This window comes from Coregonus clupeaformis, chromosome 2 (genome assembly GCF_020615455.1).
Source record: "Coregonus clupeaformis isolate EN_2021a chromosome 2, ASM2061545v1, whole genome shotgun sequence".
Taxonomy (NCBI): Eukaryota; Metazoa; Chordata; class Actinopteri; order Salmoniformes; family Salmonidae; genus Coregonus; species Coregonus clupeaformis.
In genome coordinates, this window is record NC_059193.1 from 25908196 (window position 1) to 25928744 (window position 20549).

Sequence of the window (20549 nt, forward strand, 5' to 3'; positions counted from 1 at the left end):
ACTGGGTGTATTGATACACCACCCAAAGTGTAATTAATAACTTCACCATGCTCAAAGGGATATTCAGTGTCAGCTTTTTTTTTTTTTTTACCCATCTATCAATCGAGCCCCACAGTGGAGGTGTCATAATACCCATAAAACCTAGCAGTCAAACAGGGAAATGGCTCTAATCATTTTCCCACCATTAATTTTTCCCCATAGGGAATTTTAGAAACACTTAAAATACAGGACTGTGTTTTGTGTAGGCTTACCTTGGCGTGCCGTTTTGATAAGCATGTAAATCTTTCTCGGACAAGGTGACTTATCAATATAGTCGGCTCCATTTACTCTATGCTTCAAAAATGCTAATTAGCGTCAAAGTAGACATCACGCAAGACTACAAATCCCTGCAAGCTCCTGCACATCATCTAGCTGACACCTTAGCTAACACATAGTGTACATTTAAAACATGCACAAGACAGTTCGCATAATTGTCAATTTAAAGAAATGTTGCCAATTTATTCATTACTAAATGTATCTAACATTGGATAGTTAATCCAGAGATTCTTAACTTTGCCTCGATTCGGCAGTCTAGTCCAGATCATCATGTCATTTGTAGTTCTTTATGATAGCCACATTAGCATTTCATTTTTGGGAGGCAAATACATTGATAAAAGACCTTGTCCTAGAGAGATTTACACGGTTATCAAAATGTCACGCCAGGGTAAGCCTACACAAAACACAGCACTTTTTTTCTCCAGTGTTTCTAAAATACCCTATGGGAAAAATGAATGGTGGAAAAACGATTGGAACCATTTCCTTGTTTGACCGCTAGGTTTTATGGGTATTATGACTCATACTGTGGTACTCTATAGGTGGCCTTCTTTGCGAGGCATTGGAAAACCTCCCTGGTCTTTGTAGTTGAATCTGTGTTTGACTGTTCAGCCTGTGTTTGACTGTGTTTGATCACTGCTCAACTGAGGGACCTTACAGATAATTGTATGTGTTGGGTACAGATTGAGGTAGTCATTCAAAAATTGTTAAACACTATTCATGCAATTTATGTGAAATGTTTACTCCTGAACGTATTTAGGCTTGCCATAGCAAAGGGGTTGAATACTTATTGACTCAAGACATTTCAGCTTTTCATTAATTTGTGAAAATGTCTAAAAACATAATTCCACTTTGACATTATGGGGTATTGCGTGTAGGCCAGTAACAAAAAAAAAACTACATTTCATCCATTTTAAATTCAGGCTGTAATTTAGCAAAATGTGGAAAAGTAAAAGGGGTGTGAGTACTTTCTCAAGGACTGTACATACATTGCACATTACACCCATGTCATACAAACTGTACACGTCTTTTACAGCCACATACAGGTTGCTGCCAAAATAAATGGAAACACTTGAGAAATTACGGATACAAAGCAGATGCTTCCACAGAGGTGTGGTTCCTGAATTAATTAAGCAATTAGCATCCCATCATGCTTAGGGTCATGTATAAAAATGCTAGGCAGGCCATTATTTTGGCTACCATGGCAATGCCCCCCCATAGGATGACAATGACCCCATCCACAGGGCACGAGTGGTCACTGAATGGTTTGATGAGCATGGAAACGATGTAAGCCATATGCCATGGCCGTCTCAGTCACCAGACCTCAACCAAACAGAACACTTATGGGAGATTATGGAGCGTCGCCTGAGACCGCGATATCTATCACCAACAACAAACACCAAATTATGGAATTTCTATAGGAAGAACGGTGTCACATCCCTCCAATAGAATTCCAGACACTTGTAGAATCTACACAACATGACCAAAGGTATGTGGACACCTGCTTGTCGAAGCTGGTCGAACATCTCATTCCATAATCATGGGCATTAATATGGAGTTGGTCCCCCTTTTGCTGCTATAAACAGCCTCCGCTCTTCTGGGAAGGCATTCCATTAAATGTTGGAACATTGCTGCGGGGACTTGCGTCCATTTAGCCACAAGAGCATTTGTGAGGTCGGGCACTGATGTTGGACGACTAGGCCTGGCTCGCAGTCGGTCTTCCAATTCATCCCAAAGGTGTTCGATGGGGTTGAGGTCAGGGCTGTGTGCAGGCCAGTCAAGTTCTTCCACACCGATCTCGACAAACCATTTCTGTATGGACCTCGCTTTGTGCACAGGGGCATTGTCATGCTGAAACAGGAAAGGGCCTTCCCCAAACTGTTGCCACAAAGTTGGAAGCACAGAATAGTCTAGAATGTCACTGTATGCTGTAGCGTAAAAATTTCCCTTCACTGGAACTAAGGGGCCTAGCCCGAACGATGAAAAACAGCCCCAGTCCATTAGTCGTCCTCCACCAAACTTTACAGTTGGCACTATGCATTGGGGCGGGTAGCGTTCTCCTGGCATCCGCCAAACCCAGATTCATCCGTCGGACTGCCAGATGGTGAAGCGTGATTCATCACTCCAGAGAACGCGTTTCCACTGCTCCAGAGTCCAATGGCGGCGAGCTTTACATCACTCCAGCCGACGCTTGGCATTGCGCATGGTGATCATAGGCTTGTCTGCGGCTGCTCGGCCATGGAAACCCATTTCATGAAGCTCCCGACGTACAGTTCTCGTGCTGACGTTGCTTCCAGAGGCAGTTTGGAACTCGGTAGTGAGTATTGCAAACAAGGACAGGCGCTACAGCACTCCCGTTCTGTGAGCTTGTGTAGCCTACCACTTCGCGGCTGAGCCATTGTTGCTCCTAGACATTTCCACTTCACAATAACAGCACTGACAGTTGACCGGGGCAGCTCTAGCAGGGCAGAAATCTAACGAACTGACTTGTTGGAAAGGTGGCATTCTATGACAGTGCCACGTTCAAAGTCACTAAGCTCTTCAGTAAGGCCATTCTACTGCCAACCTTTGTCTACGGAGATTGATTGTGTGCTTGATTTTATACACCTGTCAGCAACGGGTGTGGTTGAAATAGCAGAATCCACTAATTTGAAGCGGTGTCCACATATTTTTGTATATATAGTGTATGCCAAGGTGCATTGAAGCTGTTCTGGCTCAACGCCCTATCAAGGCACTTTATATTAGTGTTTAATTTATTTTGGCAGTTCCCTGTACATACATTATACGGTACATACACCGAGTATACAAAACATTAAGAACATGACAGACTGCCCAGGTGAATCCAGGTGAAAGCTATGATCCCTTACTGATGTCACTTGTTAAATCCACTTCAAAATCAGTGTAGATGAAGGGGAGGAGACAGGTTAATGAAGGATTTTTAAGACTTGACACAATTTAGACTATCGTGTATGTGTGCCATTCAGTGGGTGAATGGGAAAGACAAAAGATTGAAGTGCCTTTGAACTAGGTATGGTAGTAGGTGCCACGCGCACCGGTTTATGTGAAGAACTGCAACTCTTATGGGTTTTTCACGCTCAACAGTTTACCGTGTGTATCAAGAATGGTCCAACACCCAAAGGACATCCAGCCAACTTGATACAACTGTGGGAAGCATTGGAGTCAACATGGGCCAGCATCCCTGTGGAACACTTGACACCTTGTAGAGTCCATGACCTGAAGAAGTGAGGCTGTTCTTGAGCGCAAAAGGGGGTGCAACTCAATATTAGGAAGGTGTTCCTCATGTTTGGTATCCTTAGTGTATATTGCACACTGCCCTTTCAAGAGTCACGTAAGGACACTGAACTGGTAAAAACTTTGTGAATTTGTAGTCGTGCAAGCATCCACATCAGCCTATTGAAACACCTGGGTAACGCAGAGGACATGGGCCCGTGGCTTTTGAACGTGCTGCGGTTTCATTTACACAGGGATGATTTCAGCAGTGAGGCACACGAAACAAAGGAGAGGACCAGAAACAAAGGAATAAAAAACTACTGAAAGAGCACAGGAGGACAGGCTCACAAAATAACCCTGTCTTACAGCCACCCGGCTCCCTATCACTCAACACCACCAAATTGAGCTCCTATTGAAAGAGGGGGCTGGAAACAATCAGATGAAACCACAAGTCTGCCAAGGCAGTAGGCGACAACCATGAAGACCCTGAGCGAGAGAATGAAGATATTTTTCATTGGATTTCTTTTCGGTAGCGATGATCTTCTGCCAGCCCATCCCAATACTGCATATCCCAGTCTTAAGACAGGGGCCGACACTGCTCCGCCGATATAGGCTACATCTGGCCCTTAAGACTGCAAATGCCTATGATTTTGACTTGATTTATTAGGATCCCGCTGCTATGAGAATGTCACCATAAGACCATAGGTCTATATTATATTTCGGGAGAGAGAGAAACTCATTGCTTCAGTGGTAGTTTTGTATTGACTTTCTTTAAATTGTGTCCTAGGTCACGTTGTGTGTGTGTGTGTGTGTGTGTAAGCAAAGGCCAGACGGGGCCAAAGAATGTCATTACCACGTCAACCCGGTCCACATCACAGTAAGGACAGAGGGAGTGAGGCAGGTCTGTTCACAGTAGCCTTGTTGTTGTGTGTGGATGCCCAGTAAACGCCCACATTGCTCTCCTCCTGGTACACAGCTATATATTTCGAGTGCCGGCGAGGGGAAGTTGCCATAACAGCCGTAGTCAGGGATGCTGGTGCATCTATTAGAATCCATGGCAACCGGTAAATTGGGCGCTGCCTCACGTTTATTTTCTAGGAGACGAAAGCTACCCCTCTCACTAAAACCGATACCTATAAGAGGGCTAACCATAAATCAACTAGTACAAGCAGCAATGCCTAAATAAGTCTGGTATTCGTTTGCTGATGACCTAAATCACACGCGTGCTCCGTTTTAACAGCGCTAATAATAGCTCAAGTCCAGTCAAATGTCTCACTGAGGAGACCGGGGGAGGGTCTGCTGACCTGGAGCTTAACTAGAATGTATTGAATCAGGTTTGATGAACACTATCCATGAACATATATAATTTATGAGCAGGAACATGGAGAGGTGGCCAGAGAGCATGGCTGAGTGCTGTTACGCCACAGCTCCTATGACCAGCTCTTTTCCATGAAGCAGAGTGGGAGGAGTTTACAGTGTGTAACACGGTCTGTCTGGCCTTCCTCCCTCCTCTCAGCATATGAATGAGCTGCTCAGTGCCAAACTTGGCACAGGAACCAGGAAGAGGGAAAGTCACTAAATACAACCGATTTAGAAGACTGATTTGTATTCCTCTGCCGTATAAATTACCACATTAAGACTACAAACTACCGTTCATTTACCATTAAGATTAAGCAAAAATAATAGCCTTTATTTGGTCTCAGTTTCAAGGATCCACTCCAGCATCTCCAATGAGACCTCTTTAAGATGATGCTAAAACAGGTAAAAGTCTGTTTAAGTGCATTAAGCACAGTGCAGCTGTACTGCCAGTAAAACTAGAGGAACCAGAGGTGCGACACCTGTCACGGGGGGGTTGAGCAAACAACACTTGCGCAATACTAGTGTATTCCTAGGTCCATGTCGTCACTGGAACAGGATAGTAAACATTTACTAGCATTCTAGTAAATGTGTACAGGGATGGCTGAGCAGTCCCTTCTGATGTTAATCAACCAGCTTCTTCAAACACTAAGCGATTTCCATTCCGATCCCCACATCCTTCTCCCTCTGGTATAGTCTTTACAACACAATGCCTCTGGGACAGATCGCTACTCCAGAGGATTTGTCACCGCCATTCATAAAACTGCAAGCAGCATGTTCCCACCTACTGTAGGTACTTAGCGTTGAAGGATGGGTGGGTTAATCTCTCGTAACCATAGTCCATGAACAAACAACAGGACGGGTCTTTGCAAATAATACAAGCCAATGCCATTGAGATGTACACCGACCTGTTTTAGTATCACAGTCAAAAACCTTGCTTACGCAATGTTCCCAGTTCACTCACCTGTGAAGAGGAAGAATATGAGCACCATGATGGCGGTGTAGCCAAAGTAGAGGATGGTGCTGGCAGCTCCAACGATCTGCAGCTTAGAGAAGAAGTAGTGGACTGCGTAGACAAACAGGTAGACCGCCGTGAAGCCGCTGGTCAGGAATGAGCGCCACCACCAGTGATAGTCCTACAGGAAACACAAGGTTAGGCTACAGACATTCTGACTGACATTCTGATTTTAAAATACTTTCATTACTTTTGCCATTATGGTTGAAACAGTTACCCTGGAAAATGTTTGTAATGGTGTTTTATTTTTATTTATTTTTTTTATTTTTTTTCGGGGGGATGGATCAGCTTAATATTGCAGATAGATTGTATCTTCTATCAATGTAATTGTCTGCATCACTTCCAATCCCCCATGTTTTTTTTATTTTTTATATATATATATATATTCCCCTTTATTACTTTTCAACCCCACCATCCTTTCCCTACTTGGAGTAAATTAGTGAACAACAACGTCCAGGCCTCTACTTCCGGTCTATACTTACTATCTACACCTTATGGACAGAGTTAATTTTACAATAATTCTATATCTATATATATATATATATATATATATATATATATATATATATATATATATATATATATATATATATTTATTTATTTTTTTGCTCCTGAACTTCTTCTACTCTCAACCTCTCCGATCATTTTCATGATGTCCATCCGGTTTGCTTCTAAATGCCATATCTTTCTAACTGTGCTCTTTCCCAAAAGCTCCCAACATACAACCTATATACTTATTATGGACACAGTATGCTTACATTATTAGCTATCTTTGTTATTATTTGTTGTTATTTGTTATTAGTCCCATCCTTCAACTCTATTCAATACCTCCCATCTATCTCTTAACACCATCCATATAGGATTTCTATTTGCCATATATATTTCAACCATACTGTGATGTTTTACAAAAGTTCTGAACCTTTCTATTCTCATTGCTTCTACAGATTGTGAATTAAAAATAAACATTTTTGCTAAAAGTATTATTATATTATTGATTGATTGACTATGACTTTTCAGATCACCCAGTAATGCTATCTGCAAGGTTAGTTCCAGGTAAATATTGCAATCCTTTAGCCATTCCTGGACCTGTGTCCAAAAACAAGCTACAAATGGACAGAACCAAAACAAATGATCTAATGATTCTATCTCTTCACAGCAAAATCTGCAGAGCTGGGAAGATTGTATCCCCCATATAAATAACATTCTATTGGTAGCAAGAATTTTATATAATAATTTAAATTGAAAGATTCTAATTTTTGAATCCGGTGTCGTTTTTTGCGTGTCAGTTCATAAACACTATGCCATGGGATCGGTACGTCAAAGATCTCTTCCCAACTATTTTGCAATCTATATGGGACTGCTGTCAATCCTTTGGTCCTTAAGTGAAACTGATATACTTTTTTATTTATCACAGTTTTCCTTAACCAATTATGTTCTTTAATGCAAGGCCGACAGACAAGTTCCTTACTTTCTCCCCCCTTCAACTTTCCTCTTCCACTTTTGCGGTAAGGCTGCAATTATTTGGTTGTAATTTTGGGTAGAGCAGACATTTCCATATGTTTTTGTTAGCTGCATGTGCGACATAACTCCACCAGTCCTACCGATGATATCATTTACGAAGATTATACCTTTTTTAAACATTCTGTCAAAAAATAAAGGTTTTTTGTCAATTAGTATATTTGAATTTAACCACAATATTTGTTGCATTATTTGTTCTGTCGTTTCTGGAGGATTAAATTGAAATTGCAACCAACTTTCTATGGCTTGTTTTAGAAATAGTGACATTTGGGAGATTATTTCCTTTTCAAATAACTGAAAGTGAGAGGTTGTAATCTGAATAAAGGGAAAAAGGCCTTTCTTGAACAGTGGGTGAGACAATCTTACTAATTTGCTTGAGAACCAGTTCGGATTTAAGTATAACTTTTGGATGACTGAAGATTTTAGTGATAGGTCTAATGCTTTAATATTTAATAATTTCTGTCCTCCGAATTCATATTCATTATATAAATATGCTCTTTTAATTTTGTCTGGCTTGCCGTTCCAAATAAAATTGAATATTTTTTTCTCATATAATTTAAAAAACTGTTTGCTAGGCGTAGGCAAGACCATAAGCAAATAGGTAAACTGGGATAATACTAAAGAGTTAATCAGGGTGATTTTTCCACAAATTGACAGGTATTTTCCTTTCCATGGTAGTAAGATCTTATCTATTTTTGCTAACTTTCTATTAAAATTTATTGAAGTGAGATCATTTATTTCCTTTGGGATATGTATTCGAGTATATCCACATCACCATCAGACCATTTTATTGGTAAACTACATGGTAATGTAAAAATTGTATTTTTAGTGATCCAATACGTAATATAGTACATTTGTCATAATTTGGTTTTAATCCAGAGAGGTTAGAAAATGTATCTAGGTCCTCTATGAGGCTGTGGAGGGATTCTAGTTGTGGATCTAAAAGAAAACATGAATCATCTGCGTACAATGACACCTTTGTTTTTAAGCCCTGTATTTCTAATCCTCTGATATTATTATTGGATCTGATTTTAATAGCTAACATCTCGATGGCCACAATAAATAGATATGCCGATAGTGGACAACCTTGTTTCACTCCTCTTGACAGTTTGAAACTTTCTGAGAAATAGCCATTATTTACTATTTTACACCTAGGGTTACTATACATGATTTTGACCCATTTTATAAGAGATTCTCCAAAATTGAAATGCTCCAGGCATTTATATATAAATTCCAGTCGAACTTTATCAAATGCCTTTTTCGAAGTCTGCTATGAATAGCAGGCCTGGTTTCCCATATTTTCCATAGTGTTCTATTGTTTCCAATACTTGCCTTATATTATCTCCAATGTATCTTCCATGTAAAAAACCTGTCTGATTAGAATGAATAATATCCGACAATACCTTTTTAATTCTATGCGCTATACATTTTGCTAGGATTTTTGCATCACAACACTGAAGTGTAAGGGGCCTCCAATTTTGTAAATGGACTGGATCTTTATATTTTCCACTTGTATCCTGTTTCAGTAATAATGAGATCAGACCTTCTTCTTGAGTGTCAGATAATCTACCATTTACATAGGAGTGGTTAAAACATGCTAATAACGGTCCTCTTAGTATATCAAAAAGGTTTGGTATACCTCGATTGGTATGCCATCCAACCCTGGAGTTTTCCCAGACTTAAAGTCTTTAATTGCATCCAGAAGTTCCTCCTCTGTAATTTCACCTTCACATGAGTCTTTCTGTGTGGCTGTTAATTTGACATTATCAATAGGAAAAAAATCTCTACAATTAGCTTCAGTTAGAGGAGATGGAGGCGACTGAAAAGAAAACATATGCTTAAAATACTTTGTTTCTTCCTTCAAAATATCATTAGGTGAATTATGGGTGACTCCGTCAATTGTAACCAGTTTCATTAAGTTCTTTTTGGTAGCATTCCTATGTTGAAGATTAAAAATGAATTTTGTGCATTTTTCCCCATATTCCATCCAGTTTGCTTTATTTTTATAATATATTACACTTGATCTTTCTTGAATAAGTTTTTCCATTTCTTTTTGTTTTTCCTCTAATTTATTCTGAGCCTCTATGTTACAGTTTTTATTGCCATCTATCTGTTCTGTTAGACTTTCTATTTCCTTTCTTAGTATAAACTCTTTTGACCTAAATTGCTTTTGTTTTCGAGATGAGTACTGAATTGCATGGCCTCTAAAAGGCACATTTAAAGGTGTCCCATACAATAAGGGGATTCGCTGTACCTATGTTATGTTGGAAAAAGTCAGTTATAAATTCCTTTGTTCTAATTATAAATAAATTATCATCTAATAGGCTTTGATTAAATTTCCAATATCCTCGCCCACGTGGAAATTCAGTCAGAGTAATGTATATGCCTATTATATGATGGTCCGACCGCATTCTGTCCCCTATCAACACTTTTTTTTACTTTTGGTGCCAACGAGAATGAGATAAGAAAGAAGTCAAGACGACTAGCTTGATTCAGTCTCCGCCATGTATATCTCACTAGATCAGCATATTTAAGCCTCCATATATCTACTAGTTCTAATGTATCCATGACATTCACAATTTCCTTAAGAGCATGTGGGTGATTGTTTGTGGTGTGATTTCCTTTTCGGTCCATTGAGCTATTTAAAACAGTATTATAATCCCCCACCATAATAATATTGTCTTGAGTTGCTTGCAGGCTTGATAATTTATTATATATATTGTCAAAGAATTGTGGATCATCATTATTTGGTCCGTAAAGGTTAATGAGCCATATCTGTTTATGGTCCAATACCATATTTAAAATAATCCATCTACCTTGCGTATCTATTTGGACAATTTGCACATTCGGATCGAAATTACTATTCATTAATATCATCACCCCTTTTGAATTTCTTTGCCCATGGGAGAAGTATATTTCCCCCATTCTTTTTTCCACGCTACTTCATCTCGAATTGTTGAATGAGTTTCCTGTATACAATAGATATTATATTCCTTCTCTTTGAGCCATGTAAATATTGTTCTTCTTTTGTTATTATCAGCTAAGCCATTACAATTATAACTGGCTATACTTATTTCACCATACACCATAATGAGATACAAGTTTCAAGTCTATTTATCATTATATATGTTTGTAAATTTACCAATAAAAAATAGCGTAATGATTGAGTGTCCATATAGCTGTACCGTGATATTTGCATTGCTACGGAGTAACCCTTCAATTGTTCTCCACTAATTCCCCCGCTAAAGCCCCTCCCCATCCCAAGTTGAGCCGTCATCCCAGTGATCAGCATCCCCCCCACGTCCCTCCGTATCCCTAAGGCCCCGAGAGGCCAGGACCCATCCATCGAAAACAGCACACAGTGCCACCCACAAAACAGAAGCAGGTTAACCGCCAAAAGCATTTCCAATGCTTTCACCTCTATATATATATATATCTATATAACTATTTTTTTATTTTTTATTATGCATATCCTATTTTCCATCATTATCAATTAATATGCGTAATAATGTCGGCAGTTCACGCATAGGATTCTAACATATAACCAGGATTGCCATTGTATTACATTTAATTCATTGACAAGCAATTATTATCCTAGCAAATAATTGTTTGTAATGGTGTTTCCTAGTACACCATAATCCACATTTCAGTAATTTACACCTATACGTTTCAGTAGGTCATTATTCTGAGAGAAGGCACCGGGAATAGAATAATTTCCTCTCACCTCTGCACACAAGTGGAAGTAGCATAGCAGGATGGTGGCCTCAGAGCAGGTGATGAGGAGGATGATGAAGACCAGGAAGAGGAAACCAAACATGTAGTACATCTGGTGAGACCTGGAACAAAAAGATACAACATTGAACTAACTATTACATCAAATCAACGTAGTCAAACAAGACTCCCAGTAGGCGAGTTGCTTCTACCAGAAAGCTAAGACGCAGACAGACGGTCGGACAGGTGACAGACACATGGCTTCCTACCAGATGCTATTGAGGATGAAGAAGAGCTGGATGAAGATGCTGCCGAAGGGCAGGATGCCCCCCATGACGATCCCGGGGACAGGCTTGGTGAAGAAGGACTGTTCTGGGATCTGTCTGGGGATCTGGTTGGTTCTCACCGGCTGCTCAATGGCCTGTAGAATGGCGCAAGAGAGAGGGGTGGCAACTCATCAAGAAATGGAAAATGGTACGCCATATTAGAAAGGGCTGACTTTTAACGTGGACAAAATATCAGGGCCCGTATTCATAATCCATCTCAAAGTATTGTGCTGATCTAGGATCAGTTTTGCCATTTAGATCATAATGAATAAGATTTCATGGACAGAGGGGGATCTGATTTTAGACTCACAGGTTTCTTGAAGCCGAAGTAGGCACCGATGAAGGTGAGGGGCACGGAGATGCCAAACCACAGAGCTAAGATGGCCACCAGCGTGCCAAAGGGGATGGCAGCCGACGACCCTTCCACCCACAAGATCAAGTTCATCAGGAAGAAGTCTGCAAACACAATCCTGGGGAAGGGAGAGAAGAGGAGAGGGAGAGACAGATGTGAAGCCTCTGTACATATCTCCCTGTTAAGGAGAATGTCAAACGAATGCAGCTTTGGATGTTACAGTATACAGCTGACCTACCCTGGACACAACAGTGCTGTCAACAGGACATTGAGCTTCCATTTCTCACCACCGAAAGCTGAGGACACACAGGGAAATAAGGGTTAAAATCATAAGCTATAAGCAGGGCATACAGAATAGAGTCTATTCAGGCAGAAATACATTTCTAACTGAATGGTTGGAGGGAATCTCATACTGTCCAGATAACTGTAGGCCTGAAATGACAATGATCTGATTTGCATTCATATCGTTCCTTTCTCAAACTCAATCTTATTAACTTAACTCACATGTGGCTCGTTGAGGAGTATGTAAATGGGGCTTACTCTTATAGAGGCGTGCTGACACGTATCCTGCAGGGGTCCCCAACAGAACCCACAGCACCACAGAACAGGTCATAAGAGCCCCCCGGTTAGCTGGAGACAGGAACCCCAGGCAGGCCAGGACTAGAGGAGTCAAACCGACGTCACCATCACTACAGAGAATGCTACCACTACAGTAATACTACCACTATTATAAACTCTTCCCGATAGGTCATGTAGACTTGAGTTCATGTTGAATAAACCATCTTCTGAAGATGCTGTAATGCATTGTGATTTTACGTTGCTTATTAAACCATCCGAGGAAGAGTTACTTACAGAGGGTGATGAAAGTCATGATGAAGATCTGGGTTCCCTGGCCGAGGAACACAGAAAGCATCATGCCCTTCGTAGGAGGCCTGAACACATCCCCGTGCACCTGCTTCCACCCAGACTCCTCCTGAGCATCATCCTGTTGGGTTAGAGTGCACCACAATCAATCAGAACCAAGAGAATGGTGAAAGTTATGCATATTCAAATTGCTTCGTTACGGATCAGCCAATCACCAAGAGTGAGTCATTATCCTATCTTCCAGCTCGTCTAACACCTGCTAGTGTAGCAAAAACCACATGAAGACACATGACGTTACCATGTTAGCCAATGGCTGTAAAATATGGTGCAGACATGAACTCTCAGTTTAGCCCAAATGCAGCTGTAAATGATGGCCTTCACTACACCACATTTTAAAGGTTTACAAGTTATGACACTTCAAGAGGTAGCTCCCAAAAATCACACCACCATTCCCCAGTTGTGCTCAAATGGCTTTCGATAAGCTTACATAGAATATTAATGTTCCTTGTGGTGGTGGAGCCTTTATCAAGTCTTTCTGTGAATGTGAAACGTTACAACAAAGGTTTCATGCTTGTGGTTCGGCAACATACAGAACACAAATGACTTTTGGCAGATTAATCCTCTGCCTTGTCTATCTGCCCCATTCACTCCTGAAGGATTCCTTTGCATACAATAGAACACAATTGAATAATCTGGTTATTTTTCTCTGTACGTGAACTTGGTTTCATACTATCCTATAGTTTGACAGTCAGAGAAGTGAGATGGTAAGTGAGTGTCTCAAAGAGCTGCTGTGTGTGTTTCTTTACCTGGTCCACCTGGTTGTACCTGGCGATGTCCTTGTGCAGGGTCCTCAGCATTATCATAGCCACCATGCCAGACAGGAAAAGCACGATGACTAGAGAGTTCATGATGCTGGAAAGAACACAAGCCATACACCATTAACATGACTCACAGCAGCAGAGGAGCACCATATTCTAATCTACTGTATAACAGCACTGGAATGGGAATATTTAACATGACTAAAGTTCCTATTACATTTAGAGTGATCAACACAATGTTTAGCATATTTGGAGTTTCTGTTACACACATGATTTCCAGTGTTCTATATGTGACATTTAAGGTGCAGGTTGATGGTCACTAGACTAGATGCTGTATGTTATGGATTAAAATCATATCTGTTGATAGTGATTGACTGGAGGTACACGGACCGAGGACTTTTGATTATTATTGTATGACACACTGATTCTGTAGCAGCTGACAACGTCACTGCCTTTTGGTTTTGACTTCATACAAGTCTCTCAGGCTGGTGATTACAGAACAGTTGTCTGCTGATTAGGATATAAGGAAGGACTTCCTCAGAGAGGCTGGTCTTTACAGAACAGTTGCCTGCTGATTCGGACAGAAGGAAGGGCTTCCTCAGAGAGGCTGGTGTTTACAGAACAGTTGCCTGCTGATTCGGACATAAGGAAGGGCTTCCTCAGAGAGGCTGGTGTTTACAGAACAGTTGCCTGCTGATTCGGACATAAGGAAGGGCTTCCTCAGAGAGGCTGGTGTTTACAGAACAGTTGCCTGCTGATTCGGACATAAGGAAGGGCTTCCTCAGAGAAGGCCTGTTAGACATTCTCTACTTCTGTGCTGTAAGTCCCTTAACAGGGCTGAGTGTTGCGAGACCTAACGTACCTGAGACCTAACATACCTGAACCACTGGATGTTGGTGTGAGGCATGGAGACCAAAATGTAGTCCCATCTGGAGGCCCACTTGATGGCATTGTTTTCCTGTGAATTAAGAAATTATTATTTGTGAAAGAGACTACTTTAATGCTTCTATGAACTATGCCATTTCCCAAACACATTCATATGGTGTACTTGTACGTGGTTAAATATTCTAACGTACCTCGAAGGTGACAGAGTAGGTGTAGGTGATTTTCACGTCACTGTTAAACAGTACAGGAACCTCCATGGGACGGCCTTCACATGTCGGTTTGTCAGCACCAGCATTGTTGAAACTGTCAATCACACATAAGATCACTAGCTACAACACAAAACCCTATCAAAAAGTATTATAAAGGTGGGGGCCTTCCAGTGCTTCATATGAAACTCTGCTTGTCTATACAGATGAGTGCTAAAACTGAGAATTAAATCAAACATATTCATAAATCTGGTTTAATGGATTGGATAATTGCCTGAAGTTTGGACATTTGGAAATCAGGCCATAACAATTGAAATGACAACTCATTTACCAAATGATGCTTGGCAAATTTAATTTATGCATGCCAGATACAGCAGTGCAAAAAAGTAGGAGTTTCGGCCTCCTCTGGTGAAATGTGGAAATTACACTGATTAACAATAAAATGAAACAAACATACGTGGCCTACAGTTGTTCAATGAGTATAGAACAGTGCATATTCATGGACACCTATGGAAGCACCAGCGACAATAAGTTAAAGTGCTGCTAATGAAAATGGAATAAATCTGCTTATACATCACCCGATTTACACTCCATCTGCCCATCTGAAATTCTTACCTCTTGGGCTCCAGTGTGGCTGCCACCAAGCGAGCTCCTCTCCACCCCTCCCCCTCCCCATTGTGGTAGGTAAGTTTGATGTCCACGTGGTTGAAGACGTAAAATGTGTCCTTCTTGTTGAACTCACCCTGAAAGACATAAGATGCCAGTCAATTACCCCAGATTACATAGTGCATACATGCCCTCGTAAAACTGACTATCCTACCGATCCTTGACTTCGGCGATGTTTTTTACAAAATAGCTCCCAACACTCTACTCAGCAAATTGGATGTAGTCTATCACAGTGCCATCCGTTTTGTCACCAAAGTCCCATATACTACCCACCATTGTGACCTTTACGCTCTCGTTGGCTGGCCCTCACTACATATTCGTCGCCAAACCCAGTGGCTCCAGGTCATCTATAAATCACTGCTAGGCAAATCCCCGCCTTATCTTAGCTCATTGGTCACCATAGCAACACCCACCCGTAGTATGCGCTCCAGCAGGTATATCTCACTGGTCATCCCCAAAGCCAACACCTCCTTTGGCCGCCATTCCTTCCAGTTCTCTGCTGCTAATGACTGGAACGAACTGCAGAAATCTCTGAAGCTGGAGACTCTTATCTCCCTCACTAACTTTAAGCATCAGTTGTCAGAGCAGCTTACCGATCACTGCACCTGTACACAGCCCATCTGTAATTAGCCCACCCAACTACCTCATCCCCATATTGTTATTTATTTTGCTCATTTGCACCCCAGTATCTCTATTTGCACATCATCCTCTGCACATCTACCACTCTAGCGTTAATACTAAATTGTAATTATTTTGCACTATGGCCTATTTATTGCCTTACATCCATAACTTACTACATTTGCACACAGTGTATATAGATTTTCTATTGTGTTATTGACTATGTTTTGTTTTATCCCATGTGTAACTGTGTTGTTGTTTTTAAATCGCACTGCTTTGCTTTATCTTGGCCAGGTCGCAGTTGTAAATAAGAACTTGTTCTCAACTGGCTTACCTTGTTAAATAAAGGTGGACAAAAATACTAAACACAACTACATCCAAAGCAGGTTATCATTAGTGCTATTATAAAACGGCACAGCTCAGTCATGGTCCAACCTAATGGTGTTATTATATTACCATTTCACAACACAGCCTGGCTTGAACTAGAATTGGCATAGCTGCAATCTCTGGTGTTATCAGATAGATGTTGGGCAACCATCCTGTGTGTGAGATATTGTAACAGTATGGCTCACATTGATGACACAGGCATCTTTAGGCCGCCCCTCAGAGGTGATGAGGCAGCCAATGGGAAATCCAGGATTGCAGTATTTCTGACTGTCTTCCACCTCATAGCACCAGGTGACTGGCATGTTGTCAACAATCCTGAAAACAAAAACACACACATTTTGTTAAACCCAGTTAAAAACACACGCTCTCTAAATAAACTGGAAAAGCCCTGCAAGTGATTTAGTTGAAACAAATCTGTCTCCCGTTCATCCATCTCGGTCTAACCAAATGCTGTGCAAAAATAGTGTTAACATGTTGTATAGGATTCGTATCATGCTAAGGGGCCCTACCTATGCTTGGGGGTAAGCAGACCCATTTCTGTAGAATTACCTACAAGTATCTCAACCTATTGATGAGAAGGAGAATGATTAGCTCACCAATGGTGCTGGTAGTTCAACTGCATTCCTCTCTTGAGGAAGTCCAGCATGTTCTTATCCTCGGTTTTACCCTTCACATAGGTTTTGGTGCACAATTTCTGGCATTTCTCGTCTTTTTTGAATGAGAACTGAGGGAAAGTGAAGAATTAAAACTCTTGACACTGCCATGAAGAGTAAGACATACTGGGTATAACAGGAAGAACAGGGCAGTCAAGACAGATTGAATAGCCGGTCTTGCCTGGAGAGATTGAGCAACAGAAAACAATGGAATACAATACCTGAAAAGCTGGGCCCAGAGGACCTTTAGGGTAATTAAATCCTGGTGGTAAATGCCAGACTATCAATGAAACCTGTGATGACAGAGGTCCCCTACCTTGTATGGCGAGGTCTCAATTCTCTCGCCAAATAGCACCTGGCCCAGGTTCTCAGACGGTCTCCTCTCCACGTTATCTGTGCAGAAGTCAAAGCTGTGAAAAAAATTGTTGAGAATGAATGTGCAATGATCCAACAAATGTAAGATAAGGTAAAGACAGAGGCCTGTACCAGTCAGAGCTACTACCAAAGTTTTTATAGTAAATGAAAACGGAAATAAAAAATGTAAACTAATCATGAAGATAATTTTGTACAATTTAATAACGAACAAACCCGTTTGAAAAACTGAAACTATACTGAAACTATTATCTTGGACTCCAAAACTAACTCAAATAAAAAACATCATAATTACGTTCAGTTTTAGTATTTTCTTTTAACTGTGGCCAAAATAGAATGGGGTTTTGAAGCTTCTTTGGGTTGTTCCACCATTTCGGTGCCTTTTAAGTAGTGTAATTTGTTAAAAAACAACATTTGATTTCACCTAATTTTAACATTGTCAAAGAGCACATGCTCAACTCCATTAAAAAAAATTATTACAAGAGGTTAAGAAAAAAAAAGAAGACTAGTAGCATAAGTGCCTATTAAGTGCCAAATAAAGTAACAGGGTTGACGATTTCATCTTCAAAATCAGCCATAAATCCCCTTGGAAGCTTATTGTGTGCAACAGTTAAGCTTCATAAAAATATACAAAACTTAAAACATTCTATGGGTAACAGGGTTGATCTGTTATGCTCGACCCACTTAGTTTTCTACCACAAAATGGCAAAAAGAGTAGAACTAGCTCACCTGTTTTTACTCAATAATTTCACTATTAGATGTTCAATGTTTCTTTTGGTAAAAAATATTTTTACCATATTAAAACAAGAGTTCAGTTCACGTAAAAGGATTGTCCTTAAAATGAGGGGCAGATCATGAAATCACTAAATCACATGAAATAAATAATAATCTTTAGAAATTACTGTCAAAGCAACAAAATAACTAGGGCTATACAAAGATGGTGTAAACTTGGAGAAATTTACATGGGTTAAAATCTTTCTAGAAGTAACAGAGGGTGCATGGAGGGACATGTCAAAATGCTGAATTTTGGCACTTTAGCAAGTATTTATTCATATTAAAAATATTTATTGAATTCTCAATGTGGTCTATATTAAATGGCACTTCATTTAATATAACAGGCTTTTAAATTCAATATTGGTGAACAATTTCTACTTAAAATATCAAAAGGGACACAAAAACCACTCATCTCGTGGAACGGCCCTTTTAGGGATTTTCAAGCTACTGAATCTAGCCGGTAAATGCTGCCTGGAGATGGCGGCGATGTTTCAAATAGGACTAGTTTGTGAATCACTATCACTAGCTAACAGGAAAATGTGTCTAGGTAGCAAACTTTATTTATTTTTTTATTTTAGGGGGGTAGATCAGCTTTAATATTGCAGATAGACAATTATCCAGGCTCTGTCATAGCCGGCCGCGACCGGGAGACCCATGGGGCGGTGCACAATTGGCCCAGCGTCGTCCAGGGTAGGGGAGGGAATGGCCGGCAGGGATGTAGCTCAGTTGGTAGAGCATGGCATTTGCAACGCCAGGGTTGTGGGTTCGATTCCAGTATAAAAAATAAAAATGTATGCACTCACTAACTGCAAGTCGCTCTGGATAAGAGCGTCTGCAAAATGACTAAAATGTAAATGTAAATGTACATTGATGGAAGCCACAATCTGCATCATTTCCAATCATATATAAACACACACTACAGTGCAAAAGTTTGGGGTCACTTAGAAAGTTCATTGTTTTCGAAAGAAAAGCAATTTTTCTGTCCATTAAAATAACATCAAATTGATCAGAAACACAGTGTAGACACTTATGTTGTAAATGGCTATTGTAGATGGAAACGGCAGATTTTTTTATGGAATATCTACATAGGCGTACAGAGGCCCATTATCAGCAAACATCAGTCCTGTGTTCCAATGGCACGTTGTGTTTGCTAATCCAAGTTTATCATTTTAAAAAGGATAATTGATCATTAGAAAACACTTTTGCAATTATGTTAGCACAGCTGAAAACTGTTGTGCTGATTAAAAAAAGCAATAAAACGGGCCTTCTTGAGACTAGTTGAGTATCTGGAGAAACAGCAATTGTGGGTTCGATTACAGGCTCAAAATGGCCAGAAACAAATCACATTCTTCTGAAACTCGTCAGTATTTTCTTGCTTTGAGAAATGAAGGCTATTCCATGCGAGAAATTGCCAAGAAACTGAAATATTCCCTGTCTTATGTCAGTTAGGATCACAACTTTATTTTAAGAATGTGAAATGTCAGAATAATAGTTGAGAGAGAATGATTTATTTCAGCTTTTATTTCTTTTATCACATTCCCAGTGGATCAGAAGTTTACATACACTATATACTCAATTAGTATTTGGTAGCATTGCCTTTAAATTGTTTAACTTGGGTCAAACATTTCGGGTAGCCTTCCACAAGCTTCCCACAATAAGTTGGGGGAATTTTGGCCCATTCCTCTTGACAGAGCTGGTGTAACTGAGTCAGGTTTGTATGCCTAATTTGCTCGCACACGCTTTTTCAGTTCTGCCCACAAATGTTCTATAGGATTGAGGTTAGGGCTTTGTGATGGCCACTCCAATACCTTGACTTTGTTGTCCTTAAGCCATTTTGCCACAACTTTGGAAGTATGCTTGGGGTCATTGTCCATTTGGAAGACCCATGTTGCTTCAATATATCCACATAATTTTCCTTCCTCATGATGCCATCTATTTTGTGAAGTGCACCAGTCCCTCCTGCAGCAAAGCACCCCCACAGCAAGACACTGCCACCCCCGTGCTTCACGGTTGGGATGGTGTTCTTCGGCTTGCAAGCAACCCCCTTTTTCCTCCAAACATAACGATGGTCATTATGGACAAACAGTTATATTTTTGTTTCCTCAGACCAGAGGACATTTCTCCAAAAAGTATGATCTTTGTCCCCATGTGCAGTTGCAAACTGTAGTCTGGCTTTTTTAATGGCGGTTTTGGTTTTGGAGCAGTGGCTTCTTCCTTGCTGAGCGGCCATTCAGGTTGTCGATATAGGACTCGTTTTACTGTGGATATAGATACTTTTGTAACTGTTTCCTCCAGCATCTTCACAAGGTCCTTTGCTGTTGTTCTGGGATTGATTTGTACTTTTCGCACCAAAGTACGTTCATCTCTAAGAGACAGAACACGTCTCCTTCCAGAGCGGTATGATGGTTTCGTGGTCCCATGGTGTTTATACTTGCGTACTATTGTTTGTACAGATGAACGTGGTACCTTCAGGCATTTGGAAATT

The 20549-nt window shown here is 40.5% G+C and overlaps 1 protein-coding gene across 1 annotated transcript in view; it reads right to left on the minus strand.

The window, feature by feature from the left end:
- Positions 1 to 20549, minus strand: part of LOC121532210 (transmembrane 9 superfamily member 2) — a 28884-nt gene that overhangs the window by 2116 nt on the left and 6219 nt on the right. The window contains exons 3-16 of the mRNA XM_041838006.2: positions 17235 to 17328; positions 16862 to 16989; positions 16451 to 16580; positions 15210 to 15337; positions 14580 to 14691; positions 14382 to 14461; positions 13492 to 13597; positions 12674 to 12806; positions 12362 to 12481; positions 12060 to 12117; positions 11780 to 11939; positions 11413 to 11564; positions 11157 to 11268; positions 5864 to 6035 (exon numbers count right to left, since the gene is read on the minus strand). Coding sequence (XP_041693940.1) covers positions 5864 to 6035; positions 11157 to 11268; positions 11413 to 11564; positions 11780 to 11939; positions 12060 to 12117; positions 12362 to 12481; positions 12674 to 12806; positions 13492 to 13597; positions 14382 to 14461; positions 14580 to 14691; positions 15210 to 15337; positions 16451 to 16580; positions 16862 to 16989; positions 17235 to 17328 — 1685 coding nt within the window. The remainder of the gene's footprint in view (positions 1 to 5863; positions 6036 to 11156; positions 11269 to 11412; positions 11565 to 11779; positions 11940 to 12059; positions 12118 to 12361; positions 12482 to 12673; positions 12807 to 13491; positions 13598 to 14381; positions 14462 to 14579; positions 14692 to 15209; positions 15338 to 16450; positions 16581 to 16861; positions 16990 to 17234; positions 17329 to 20549) is intronic.